Source organism: Monodelphis domestica, chromosome 4, assembly GCF_027887165.1.
Source record: "Monodelphis domestica isolate mMonDom1 chromosome 4, mMonDom1.pri, whole genome shotgun sequence".
Classification (NCBI taxonomy): domain Eukaryota; kingdom Metazoa; phylum Chordata; class Mammalia; order Didelphimorphia; family Didelphidae; genus Monodelphis; species Monodelphis domestica.
Genome location: NC_077230.1, coordinates 255,860,314 through 255,874,701, shown reverse-complemented (window position 1 = coordinate 255,874,701; position 14,388 = coordinate 255,860,314). Strand labels below are relative to the sequence as shown.

Genomic DNA, 14,388 nt, shown 5'->3' with positions numbered 1-14,388 from the left:
ACAAAATGCAGAAAATAATACCTGTAGTACATCTTCAATGAAGCTGTTGTAAGGAACAAATGAGATAATGGATGTAAAAAACTTTGCAGGCCTTCATATATGATATAAATATATATTTTAAATGTCTTTTCTCCACCCCACAAAACACAAACACATACACACACACACGCACGCACATACCTTAAACAAGCTTTAGGAACAGTCAAGCTTCAGCCTTTTTATTATTCTATAGACTTTGGACACCAGAAGAGAGTTCAAAAAAGGATCAACAGACAAAGCCAAGTAATATATTAATAGTAATATAATTCTTCAATTATAAAATAATAGCAGTCTGATATTTTATTCACTTTTTTTGCAATAAGAAAACCTCTCTTCTTTATATTTATACATGGTAACTATGGTATTTCTACTGGGTTTTAAATAATACTTCTTACCTTAAAATTTAAATTTAAATATTAATAAATGTCATGAATCATTGTCATGTGATATGGCCATGCCAAGTCTTTCTTCAATTACTGTGAGTAAATAAGAGTTGTTTATATGGTTATCTAAATATATATGTAGGTTGTCAGTAACAATTTTTTCATCTGATAATTTTTTTGTGTCTCAGGTGACCTCTTTTCAGATCCCAGGAACCTGGTATGCACAACTCTTTAGTGACTGGCATTAGTATTAGTCTCAATTGGAAAAGCCAAATTATATTTTGCAACAAAGTTATTTTGATCCTGAAAGACACTGTAACATACTGACCTGAATATCTGGGAAAACTTTGGTTGTTCTCATTTCTTCACAAAGGAACTAAATATAGTATTATAATTCAACAGTTAGGAATATCAGCCTTTCAAAGCAAAATTGTGAAAATATTTTTTTCAAAATAGGCAGAAAATGTTTTCATTAAAATTTTAATACACTTAAAATATGGAACTGCATTTCTCCATCTACTTATTTCTAGATGGAATTTGTAAACTATAAGCTACAAAATAGGCTAGTAAGTCTAGTCTTACTGTTTAAACAATATTTAGGAGTAGGGATGGACACTTTTTGGTCAATAGCATAAGTAAAGTTTTACTCACTGAGACATACCAAACATTTGTTTTCTCACATATCATAATTAGATTTGTAAGTAAAATGTTGGAAATTAATCATGGGGAAAATTTACAAGTAATAACTTTTTCATTTTAAGGGGGGGTACATTGGTTTTGGCAGACTATATATAACTTTGCTCTACTCTTGAGAAAACATAACTATAGAAATAGTTTTTAATAAAAGATTGGCTTGTAAATTATGGTTTCAGTTTTGGTTTCTATTTATTTTTTTCAGTAAATATTGAAACAAAAGCTATGGAGCATTTGAGCAAAAATAAAAATATCTCCTAAGAATAAAAAAGATGAAGATAAAAATATAAGCATCAATTTTAAATAATGAAAAATGATTTTTCATTCAAATTCACTAGTATTATAGTAATTATAATTTTGTTGAATTCACATAACATTAGTACACCATTTAAAAGTTTTTAGAAGTAAGGTCTGTGAGGTTAAATAATTTTCTCAAGGTCTGATGGTGGTTAGTGACATAGTAAGCATTAGAAGCTAGGACTTTTGATTTCCATTGCTTTAAAAAAAAACCCTAAACAGATATCTTTGTCATAAATGGGTTCAAAAAATTCTACATATATATGGTATTTGTCATACATTTCAAGTGAGAAAAATGAAGAAAAAATATATTCTTTCCTGCCTACTTCCTATGAATAAGAATGTAAATGGTAGTATTTAGGAATTTTTACTTTGGTCAGCCTATAAACAGACAATATTTTGCCTCTATTAGAATAGTAAATATAATTCATCTTTGTTTCCTGAGTATGTCCAAACTATTGTTTTACAAATAAGAATCAGATCCATAAAGATTATTTTTTAAAGAATTATGCTGTTCAGTGAGTATACTTGGAGGAAAAAGGAAAGTGAGAAAAGATTCTTCCCTTTCTATATAAGGTTATGAGGGCAGAGCAACTGTATTATATTTTCTCTAGGTCTTTCAGTCCAAAATAAACTAGAAGAAATAATTCAAGAGAAAACTACCCATTCTTTGGTTGCTATTGCCATAATTCTCTCAGCAACTATGTCTTTTTTGGAATCTATTGAATAATTAAGCACAAAGTTTGAAATTAAGCACTTTTATTCTTGCTATGATGAATCAACCTGGTTATAGATATAAGCAGTTGATAGATTATTCTGTTCTCCATCTAGGCACAATTCTGGCTGAGGTCATAGTTATTAAAAGACTCATTTCATAGAGTGTTAAAATTGTTTTATTTTAGGAAATCACTTTATTGATTTTTAATTTCTTTTATGGTTTTTAAAAGCTCCCAGTACATTGTGAAAACATTTCATTTGTTTTTCAAACAAATATTTTAAATCATTTTCAAATTTCATTTCAGTTGAGTTTGACCTTATGACAAACTAGAAATTTTTGAGTTATAATAATCAATTCACATTAATCTTTTCCTTCCCTGAATTTACTATTACACATAAATATAAAACCCTGAAGTGTAGTTCTTCACTGTAAGTTACCTGGTACTATTCTCTATTTGTTTGGTATGAATAATTCTTAATTACCCAACAGAATAGTAAGCAACTCATGGACAAAGATGGTCTTTTTTCATTCTTTTGAATCCCTTGTTATACCCAGCACTGTATTAGGGACACAGTAAATGATCAATAAATACTTGTTCATTCATTGATTAAAATCTATCATATATTATCTGATTATGAAGTTTATTGCATCAATTTTTGTTTAGTTATTTAACAATCTGTTATTATTAGAGGCACAATAAATTTTAGATTACTTTTTGTCATATATAAATTGTTTTTACCTGGCAGTGATTTAGACCACTTCACTACAGAAAGTAGTTGTCTCTCAGCTAGTTGATTTAGACTGTTCAGCAAAGAACTGGATGTTTCAGGTTTTGTGTTGTCATATCCTGCATAGATAACATCTGGCTCAATGCTCATTAACAGGTTGATCAGTGGGTGAATCAACTGTATTTCTTGATTTGGTGAAAAGGTGATTCTCTGTGTTAGAGCTTGGTTTTCATTTGGAAGGCCCACTGGCTGTGGGAGAGCAACAGCATCTAATGCTCTCATAACTCTGACTTTATTGAACTTTTTAAATTTTCGACCTAAAAAGAAACACACACATAAGTTTAAAAGTGTAATTACCTGAATCTATATAAGATATAACACATCAAGAAATATCCAATTATAAAAAATGTCGTGGTACAAGGCAATGCTTTGAATTCATGGAAATAGAGGATTATAGACCTTATGAGGAATGTCACCTTTTCTCTTTTTTCCTCATATTAGCTCAATGATCTTTTCCCTTCCTGTTTACTCTTACTCTCCTTTACATCCAAGTTCACCCTCTTCTCCTTCCCAAATAGTATTTGGTTAAACAGAAAATTTTACCAGAGCAAGTATGGGGATGCCTTTCAATGTAATCAATGATTACATTCCATTTTTGCCCATCCTCTCATATACTGATACTAATAGCCAAAGATCTTTTTTAGGATAATTGATATTTTGCCGTGTTTTTCCAATGCTATATTTGTAAAGTTGTTTGGAGCCTAACCACAAGACCTTACATTTAACACTTACATTTAATATTTTTAGTTTTGTCTCAGAAATCTAGTAAGATGAGATCAATCTAACTTTTTAGAATAAACACAACTTTGCCTCAAAGAGGATTATGTACTAAAGAGGCATTTGTATATTAGCTTCAATATGTATATGTAGCATCAACATGTCTTAATGTAACATATAAGATCAACCCAATTCAACAAGCAACAACTTAACACCTGCTATGTTAAGGTATTATGCTAAGCACAAGTTCAGAAAAATTAAAACTTTAAAATTTTATTTATTATATCATTAAAAAGTGCTAGTGTTTCATCATAAAATGAAAATGAATTAGCTTGCTCCAAGGCTGGACTGGTAGAGCATAAGCTTGTCAGGTCCTACTAAATTGAACAGATTTTAAGTACAGTCCCAGCAACATAGTAAAGTCTAGTTAAATGTTAAAGAGTCTTATCACTAGCAGACTGATCATTGGGTGATCAATTCTTTTGCCATAGATACATATGAAAAAGATAAAAATAAAAAATAGCTCATTTCTTTGGAACCCCTTCTATTTCTGTAATTTCTGAGATCAGAAAAGGAAGAAAACCAAGATTATTTAAGTACATTATCTATTAGTATCCTTAATATATTATCTTTTCCTAATCATCAAGAAGACAGAATGCTACTAGAGAACTGAGTAATATATATATTTATATTTTTGCTATACATGAAACTAAAAGAGATGAAATAATAAGCTTTGAAAAATTCATTTCATCACATGCCCAAATACAAGAACCATCATTTTATGGGACTTTTGGTCATCTCTCCTTGTAGATCTTTTCATGATGAACACTGTAAAGGAGGTCATTGGGTTACAATTTGCTTTTACCACATCTACTCTAGGGAATTAAAAAGTAGAGAATATTTTTGAAGAATTTGACAATATTATTTCAATTATTACCTTGATACATGGTGACTCTGATATAAAGGGAGTTATAGCAAAAATATTTTGAAAAATTGGTTTGGAATTAGGAATAAAAAAGACAGCAAACTTTCAGATTACTTACAAGCATGAACTTATTTCAAGACAATTAGAAGGCTCCCTAGACATGGTGTGCACCAAATAGTATCATAAAAAATGAAACTAATTGCACCTTTAAAAAGAACAGAATTAGCTATATGTAGACAGATACCAACTGTTTAAAGACCAAAATTAACACAGAATTAGAAGAAAGGATAAGGATAAATAGTATAAGATATTATACTTGAAACATAGTAATTGCCTACTATAATAGAATATTTTTCTGGGAGAGATGTAAAGTTTAGACAAAGCAGGGTTGCTATCTTTAAAGAGTTGATCATCTAGTAAGAGGCTGAGATAACAATATAGAGATTTATGATGAAAAATATACTAAAGAAGTGGCCTCCAAAGTGGGGAATGTGCTCTGTTGGGGAGAGCTAACCTCTGGGACTGTATGATCAATTAATCAGAGACTGAGAAGATAGGTATAAAACTACTCCCCCAAACAGGCAGTCATATAATAGAATATTATTTGCTATAAGTTATGTCAAAAAGGCATTTTCAGGGGAAACTAGTAAGATATCTATTAATAGATACAGAGATAAGGTGATCAGAAAAGAGAGAATAATTTATTCAATAACAACATTATGTAGAAAAATAAATTTGAAAGATTTTAGAATATGAAACATGCCATTCACCTGATAGAGAAGTGATGAGCTTAAAATGCAGAATAGAGAAATATTTGTGGACATGGTCAGCATGGGAATTTGTTATTCTGAACTATGAAACTATGTATTTAGGAGTTTATATTTTTCTTTTTAAAATTTGCTAACTGAGAGGGGCAGATTAATTTTTCCAAAAGGATATGTATTCCATGACATATATTTCAGTATAATTTACTTCTTTGCAGTGGTATAGCTTTGAATTGAAACTCTGGTATTTAATTACATTGTCAAAGGGGAATGATGCATCATCTTGCTACTAAAAAAAAATGTATTTAAATCTACTGCCTTAAAGGGCTTGGACTGTTATTGCTGTTATTGGGAATGAATGGAGAATATTTATTTTAAAATTTTGTCAAGTGCACAGGATTGGACATCATTTGTACTTTAAACCGCCTTGTTAAGATATTTGCTGTGTAATAAATAAAATCTAAATTTAGCAAGCTGCCTTTTTTTTATACAGCCCACAGGATAAGAATGGTCTTTATATTTTAAAATAAAGTTTTACTGAAACAGCCATATTAATTTCTTTACGTGTTTTTATTACTAAATACCTTCCATGGTACTCTCGTTGCTTAGTACTGTTACTGATCAGTACTATAAATCTATAAATTGCAGTTACCATTATATCTTTACAGTGTTTCAAGAGCCATGTGTATGGTTGAATCACATAATTTTATTGTTAAATTACCAGTATAGACTCATATTGTCAAGAAAAGAAAAGAGAGGGAGAGAAAAAAAAGTTTTATTATAATTTTTTTGAGCTCAGGGACAAGAATGAAAAATTTCTGAACAAGAACAGCCCTCAACTGCTATTAATACACACTGAATGACTGGAAATTTGCTTTTATTTGCAAACTTGATAATGTTTCTTAATGAATTCAACCCCAAAATTACAAGGCAAAGCAGTTCTTAAAAGCTAGTAAGAGACTGAGGCTAGATTTTAACTCAAGTCTTGCCCTCTGCCCCATCTATCTGCCCAAATAAATATTCTTATGAATAGACCTATATTTTTTAAAATTATACTCAATTATTATAATATTTTAAATTTTATCAATAAATTTTTTGTGGACTTTTTTTCTCTCTCATAGTATAAGAACCCAAGTAATATATTCAATTTTGACTCAGACTTCAAAGACCAAAATATTTACTATCTGGTGCTTTATACAAAAAGTTTACTGAACACTAGCCTAGAGCAAGGAGAGGTAAAATAACTTATTTTAGGTGTCATCTCTTTAAATGGTAGTATTTGAACCCAGATCTTCCAGTCTCCAAGACCTAGCTTTCTAAGTACTATATCTGTAGTATTCTCATGGAGGTAAAGTATTTCATTAAAAAGAGAGGCAATCTGAGTAAATGAATGAATTTAGTTGTTATGACATAATTTTATGCTAGGAAGAAGAGCAAACCAATTATCATGGTGACATGAGATATTGCTAATTGCATTATTATTTTTGAAAGGCAATGCCATATGAATAAAGGAGTAATTCAAATAATGTCCACAGTCATTGAAAGTGTCTATGTTTTTATAGTAATTCTGATGCAAGTGTACATATGACTTCCTATTTTCAAATAATAGCTAATAATTTGACAGTTAAACAGTATAGATCATTTACTGTAGGGCTTTTAGAGGAAAATTAAGAAAATGATGGTGTGGATTGGTCCAGGAAACCCTCATGAAATCAGTGAAGTTTAAAATAGACTTTAAAGGATAGATAGGATTTGAATTATCAGAGGAGAGAAGGAAGAATACAAGAGGAAAGTTATAAGTAGGGACTAAGACTGACATGAATGAAGGTATGGAGGTGAGAATGAGCAGTGTGTTTAAGAGACAGTGATAAGACTGGCTTTACTACAATGGATAATGAGTCAAGTTGTAGAGAACCTGTTGAATAATTAGGGTAAAAAAGCAAATCCCTCTCTCTGTAAAAACAATCTCATTCCATCTCATCTCTTCAGAATATTGCTCTCTCTTTCATTCCTAATCTATCACTTATCTTCACTCTTTCCCTCTCTGATGGCTCCTTCTATAAAACATGTCTATGTCTCCCCCATTCTCAAAAACTCTCACTATCACTTGATATTTCTAACACCACTAATGATATTGTATCTTCTGCCCTTCATGGCTAAACTCTTTGAAAAGACTGCCTACTAAAAGTGCCTTCTGACCTTATGATTCTACTGAAACTACTCTTTTCAAAGTTAGTGATTTCTTAATTGCTAATCCAATGACCTTTTCTTCATTCTTCTCTCTCTCTCTCTCTCTCTCTCTCTCTCTCTCTCTCTCTCTCTCTCTCTCTCTCTTTCTCAATATATATATATACATATATATATACATATATATATTATATGTCCTTTGAAACTGTTGATGACCCTTTTTTCCTTGCTGTTCTCCTCTCTAGGTTTTTGTAACACCACTTTCTCCTGGTTTTCCTCTTTTCAATCTGACCAATACTCATTCTCCTTTTCTCACTCCTCATTTGGTAAGGAATAAGATCACTTTTTCATGTGAGAGAGGGGTAAAGGAGGAGATAGTGGCAGAAGGTCCATTTCTTCCCATTTTCTCTCTTATCTCCAATGCTCAGAATGCTTTCCTTCCTTTACTCTGCCAACTGACCTCCCAGGCTTCCTTTAAGTCTCAACTAAAATCCTATCTTTTGCTGGAAACCTTTGCAATCCCTCTAAACTCTAGTGCCTTTCTTCTGTCAAGTATTCCCTATTCATCCTGCATATATAGCTTCCTTTGTATATATGTTTGAATGTTTTTTTCCCATTAGATTGTAAGCTTCTTGGAGGTACAGATTGTCTTTTGCATCATTGCATCCTCAGAGTTTAGCACAGTTCTTGGCACATATTAGGCACTTAATAAATATTGATTGATTGATTAATTGGGCTGACTGATATGAAATAGGGAAGAGGTGAGAAGAGAGAGCTTGTGGTGGATGACCTTAATATTTTTCTGTAAAATATGAGGCTGAGAGAGTAGGAATGGGAGATGGTGTAGAAAGGAAAACTAAAACAAGTTCTGGACTTTCTGCCACCAAGTTGGAACAAACAGCAGGTGGAATGTTAGAGAGAAGATATTGACAAGACTGACTGTTGAAGGGGGGGGGCAACTGGGAATGGCAGTTGGTCTTGTGACTGCACTTCCTTCCTGACCCTGCTAGACAGGAATAAAGGAAATCCTCCACCAGCCTGTGAGGCCTGGACTCAGCTCAAAAGCTGAGAGAGACTCAAATCTCATCTAGGGAAACCCCTCTTCCCTCTTCCCTGATACCCCCCCCCAATCCAAACTTGTTATTAAATTTTATTTTTATTTGAATATTGCTGTCAGATAAGAGGAATAACATTTCAGGGGACATAGAAGGAGCTGAACCTCAGGACAGCCAATCAACTAGAAACGGTTCTTATTGGACCCCTGCTAGGTGACCTTGGTCTGGGTGAAGACTTGTCCCTCAGGAGGGTCCCTACTTATCTGCTCTGGGGCATCTGCAACATCAATCTATAGAGATGACATTCACTCAGGCTATCATAAGTGGCCCATTTCTCAGGAACCCCATTTTTCAAAAATAGCCTCTCGGCAGGAGGCATCTCTCTCCTTTTACCTCACTGGCAGCCATATTCCCTCTCTCCCTTCAACTCCTCCTTTCCCTGCTACAAAACCTTCCATATCCCCTGTTCTGCAATCCCACCCATTTTGCCAATTAATATTACAATGGGAGAGCAGGATAGGAGATTTGGGGAGCAATTAAATTATTTTGTAGAGTTGCTATGAAGAATGGAATAGAAATATGATAAAGGAAGTGGAGGATTGCCAGGCAGCAGCAAGGACCCAATTGAAATTGTTTAACATAAATTTCTAGTGAACTGTTTTTATCATTGTGTATAGTAATTTTTTATCCCCATACATCCTGGATGATATCTTTTATACTACTTCTTGAATGTGAATATTCATTGGTAAAACACTACAACCTATTGAAGGTTTTTAACAATGATACATGTATAACCCAGTGGAATTGCTTATCAGCTATAGAAGTGAGGAGGAAAGAGGGATGGGAAAAATCATGAATCATGTAACCATGAAAGAATATTCTAAAATTAAAAAAAACACTATAACCTATCTACATTCCCTTGTATCTTTTCATGGAATTTGTAATATTCAGTCTTCAGAACTTATGGTATTTCATGATTTGCAGTCATACAGCATCATCTGTAGGAAATTACTATTAAAAAGACAGATTTTTGCTTCAGGAAGCAGATTGCAATCAATAAAATAATTTCTAAACTTCCCAAATGGGATCTAGCCTGCTTCCTTCCTCCTATTCAACTCTAAGCAGAGTTCATTATCCATTTACAGTAGCCTTTATAACATGTATGTACAATGGGACCAGCAAAATGATAAAGTTGTTTTTTTGCAATTGTTTCTAACCCCAGCATCTCAAAAGAAAGGAATTATGTAGCAGAGAGAGATAACTATTACACATGAATACACAAGCTAATAGTAACTATAAAATAATAGTAATAATAATAACTAGCATTTATAAAGCACTTTAAAGTTAGCAAAGTGTTTTACATATATAGGAATTGAAATTGTATCCTGTTTTAGTTCTTCCAATACCTCACCAGTGAGTAAATTAAGTAGCCAGAGTAAGGTAACTATAAACAGGAAATAGGAATTAAGAATACAAAGGGGAACATAGAAATCAATTGGCAAAACTGCCTCCTAAATTAAGACCACATCCAGAGATTATGTGCTAAATTAGGAGAAGCCAGCTAAGCCACAATAAATAGTTCTTGTTCTGCAAGCTTCAGATAAACTCTAGACATGTACAGTAAAACCACAGAGAAATATTATACTAATAAGGCTAATGTTTTGTTGACAACTTAGAGGTGATATTGATATTTTAATGAGCAAACACCAAGATGATATGGATAAGAGTTAGGTAATCTTACCTCACCAGAACCCTATAAGAATGAGAACTCCAAACCCTGCCTCTGGAGCACTCCTCCAATTGTTATGGGATTCATGCAGCCTAAGTGCTCCCTACTCCAATACATAGTTATGTAAGTGACTTCATGTACTCTTCTCCTTTAACTGTCCCATGCTGTCTGCCTTCCTCTCCCACTCCACTCTTTTACTGTCTGGCCCTATAATCTGTATGCCTTATTAATGTATGATTGATACATGACTTTCTACTTGCTGTCAGCATGAGCTTTTCCTTTTAGTATCCAAAAAACCAGTCTTGTTTGCTCTGACCCAACTGCGAACCCTTTTGTGGTCCCCCCCTTTTAGGCATTTATTGGTAAAATGAGTGCCCAGATGGACTTTAATTTGGCAGTGGCTGCCATACCATTTGATCAGCATTGCACCATGAATCCACTCATGGAAAGTAAGAGCTAACAAAGGAATCCTATGATACTTCCCCCTCTCCAAGAGTACCTCTCCTCATTGTTGGGCTTAATAAAATAATGTTATCTCATATGCTCCTCACAACAACTCTTTGGGAAGTAAGTGCTACTATATGCAAATTTAACATAAGGAAACTGAGGCTGAGATTAAGGAATTTGCCAAGAGTAACACAGCTAGTAAGTATACATGTGACAAGATATTAATCTAGGTTTTCTTGACTTCAAGTACAACAACTTATCTACTGTGTTACCTTGCTTCCTGGGTAGCTAGGTATTAAGTCAAAAGCCCTAAACAAGATAAATACATATAAATTAATACTGGAAAAGTTTAATACTTGTATTTTCTAATTGGTTTCCATACTTCCAAACCACTTTCTGTGACTGATGTGATGAGTTAGAGCAAAATCATAGTCTTGATCCTCAGGGTGTGACTGTCAGGATCTTCATCACAGTTACTTGACCTGAACCCAATTGATTCCAAAAGAGGTGACATAAAGGGATTCTATTCAGTAATGGCAAGGAAATGGAAGACAATTTGGAGCAGAGAAGGACAGAAGACTTGGGGAGGGTGTAATAGATATGTGGTGGCCAGAGCTACAAATAGTGGGGGAAAGAGTGTCTGGCCTGAGGTAAAGTAGTCTGGAAATGTAGCTAGAATCAATCCTCTGTACTCTGACATTACTCAAGACAGAACTAAGGTTGGATGATCCTAATATTCCTGAACATCAGGAAGCTAAAATCACATAGAAATCCAGACTCTAGAGGTGAGAAAGAACCATAAAAGCAAATGAATGGAAGAAGAATCTCAAAGATAAGAGAATAGAAAAGCTGAAAGACCAAGGGATCAAGAGATAAAGTGGATAAAAATCAGTCTTTCAAGAAGATAAACTAAACTAATAGAGAGGATCATAAAAAGAATTACTTAAATATTAAAGAAAAACCAAAACATTTTGAACAAGTTAATATAAAGGAAAATAACATTATCTGATGAAGAAGAAAATCATAGATTCTCTAAAGATCATAGAGCATCAAAAAAAATTCCAGAAATTTTTAGGGAAAAATTGTTAAAGTCTTAAAAGAATAGAAAGAGTCACAAAATGCAAAATACATAATTTTGACTACATCAAATTAAAAAGATTTTGTACAAACAAAACCAACGTAACTAAAATTAGAAGGAAAGCAACAAATTGGGAAACAATCTTCATAACAAAAACCTCTGACAAAGGTCTAATTACTCAAATCTATAAAGAGCTAAACCAGTTGTACAAAAAAATCAAGCCATTCTCCAATTGAAAAATGGGCAAGGGACATGAATAGGCAATTTTCAATTAAAGAAATCAAAACTATTAATAAGCACAAGAAAAAGTGTTCTACATCTCTTATAACCAGAGAGATGCAAATCAAAACAACTCTGAGGTATCACCTCACACCTAGCAGATTGTTCAACATGACAGCAAAGGAAAGTAATGAATGCTGGAGGGGATGTGGCAAAGTAGGGACATTAATGCATTGGTGGTGGAGTTGTGAATTGATCCAACCATTCTGGAGGGCAATTTGGAACTATGCCCAAAGGGCAATAAAAGACTGTCTGCCCTTTGATCCAGCCATAGCACTGCTGGGTTTGTACCCCAAAGAGATAATAAGGAAAAAGACTTGTACAAGAATGTTCATAGGTGCTCTCTTTGTGGTGGCCAAAAATTGGAAAATGAGGGGATGCCCTTCAATTGGAGAATGGCTGAACAAATTGTGGTATATGTTGGTGATGGAATACTAATGTGCTAAAAGGAATAATAAAGTGGAGGAATTCCATAGAGACTGGAACAACCTCCAGGAAGTGATGTAGAGTGAGAGGAGCAGAACCAGGAGAACATTTTACACAGAGACTGACACATTGTGGTACAAGAGAACGTAATGGACTTCTCCAGTAATGGCTTTACAATGTCCCTGAACAACCTGCAGCGATCTATGAGAAAAAAACAAACAAAACTATCCTCAAGCAGAGGACAAACTGAGGGAGTAAAAACACCGAGGAAAAGCAACTGCTTGACTACAGAGGTTGAGGGGACATGATCAAGGAGAGACGCTAAATGAGCGCTCTAATGCCAATACCAACAACAAGGAAATGGGTTCAGAGCAAGGACACATGTGATACCCAGACGAATTGCGCGGTTGGCTAGGGAAGGGGTGGGGGGAGTTTGGGGGGAGGAAAAGAAAATGATCTGTTTCCAATGAACAATGTATGAAAATGACCAAATAAAATAATGTTTAAAAAAGTCTTAAAAGAAGAAATTAAGAATAATTTAGGTCTTCAACCAGAACTCTCAATTCAAAATTACAAAACATAAGCTATAAAATTACATCATAGAAATAAAAATGTAATGAAGAAACTATTGGAAAATAACATATTTGGAATATAAAAATACCAAAGTGGAAGACAATTTGACGGAAGAGAAATAAAAGAAAATATTAAAAGAAAATGTGAATTTTACATAAGCCAAATGACTGACCTTGATAACAGGACACACATTGTAATTCATGACATAATAAAAGAAAACTGTCTGGAACTTTTGAATGCAGGTGAAGAATGATTGATAGAAATAATTGCCCGTGAATTGTCATGAGGAAAAATCCTATACTTTAAATCCAACACAGGTAATGATTACATTTCACAATTTCAGTAGCAAAAACAAATTTTGCAAAAGAAAGATCTTCAGATATTCAGAAAAGGCAACTTAAAATTAGTTCATTTTTGAACTAAGATTATTTCAAATTCATAAAACAAATCCAGTAGAGAATGAAACATTACTTCAAAAAGCAAAGGAGATCAAAATATAACTCAGAATAATGAATCCTTCAAATCTGTGATTAATCACCATGAACAAAGAAATGGATGAATAACTAATGAGAGGCATTTGAGGCTTGCTGGAAAAATTCTAGGTGGGAATATTATTTGACTTGAGGGAAACAAGTAATTATCAAAAAAATTAAGTAATGATCTCAAACTATACTACAAAGCAGTGGTCATCAAAAACATTTGGTACTGGCTAAGAGACAGAAAGGAGGATCAATGGAATAGATTTGGGGTAAGTGACCTCAGCAAGACAGTCTATGACAAGGCCAAAGATCCTAGCTTTTGGAACCAAAATCCACTATTTGATAAAACTGCTGGGAAAATTGGAAGACAGTATGGGAGAGATTAGGTTTGGATCAACACCTCACACCCTACACCAAAATAAACTCAGAATGGGTGAATGACTTGAATATAAAGAAGGAAACTATAAGTAAATTAGGTGAACACAGAATAATAAACATGCCAGATCTTTAGGAAAGGAAAGATTTTAAAACCAAGAAAGAGCCAGATAAAAAATCACTAAAAGTAAAAGTAATAATTTTGATTACATAAATTTAAAAAGTTTCTGTACAAACAAAACCAATGCAACCAAAATTAGAAGGGAAACAACAAATTGGGAAATAATCTTCATAACAAAAACCTCTGATAAAGGTCTAATTATTCAAATTTATAAAGAGCTAAATCAATTGTACAAAATAATCAAGCCAATGGGCAAGGGACATGAATAGGCAATTTTCAGTTAAAGAAATCAAAACTATTAATAAGCACAAGAAA

The 14,388-nt window shown here is 33.2% G+C and overlaps 1 protein-coding gene across 3 annotated transcripts in view; it reads right to left on the bottom strand.

The window, feature by feature from the left end:
- PGR (progesterone receptor) overlaps positions 1 to 14,388 on the bottom strand; it is a 101,221-nt gene that overhangs the window by 19,669 nt on the left and 67,164 nt on the right. For all 3 annotated transcript variants that reach the window (XM_007494951.2, XM_001362335.5, XM_007494950.3), the window contains one exon: positions 2,870 to 3,175. In XM_007494951.2, the coding sequence (XP_007495013.1) occupies positions 2,870 to 3,175 (306 nt within the window). The remainder of the gene's footprint in view (positions 1 to 2,869; positions 3,176 to 14,388) is intronic.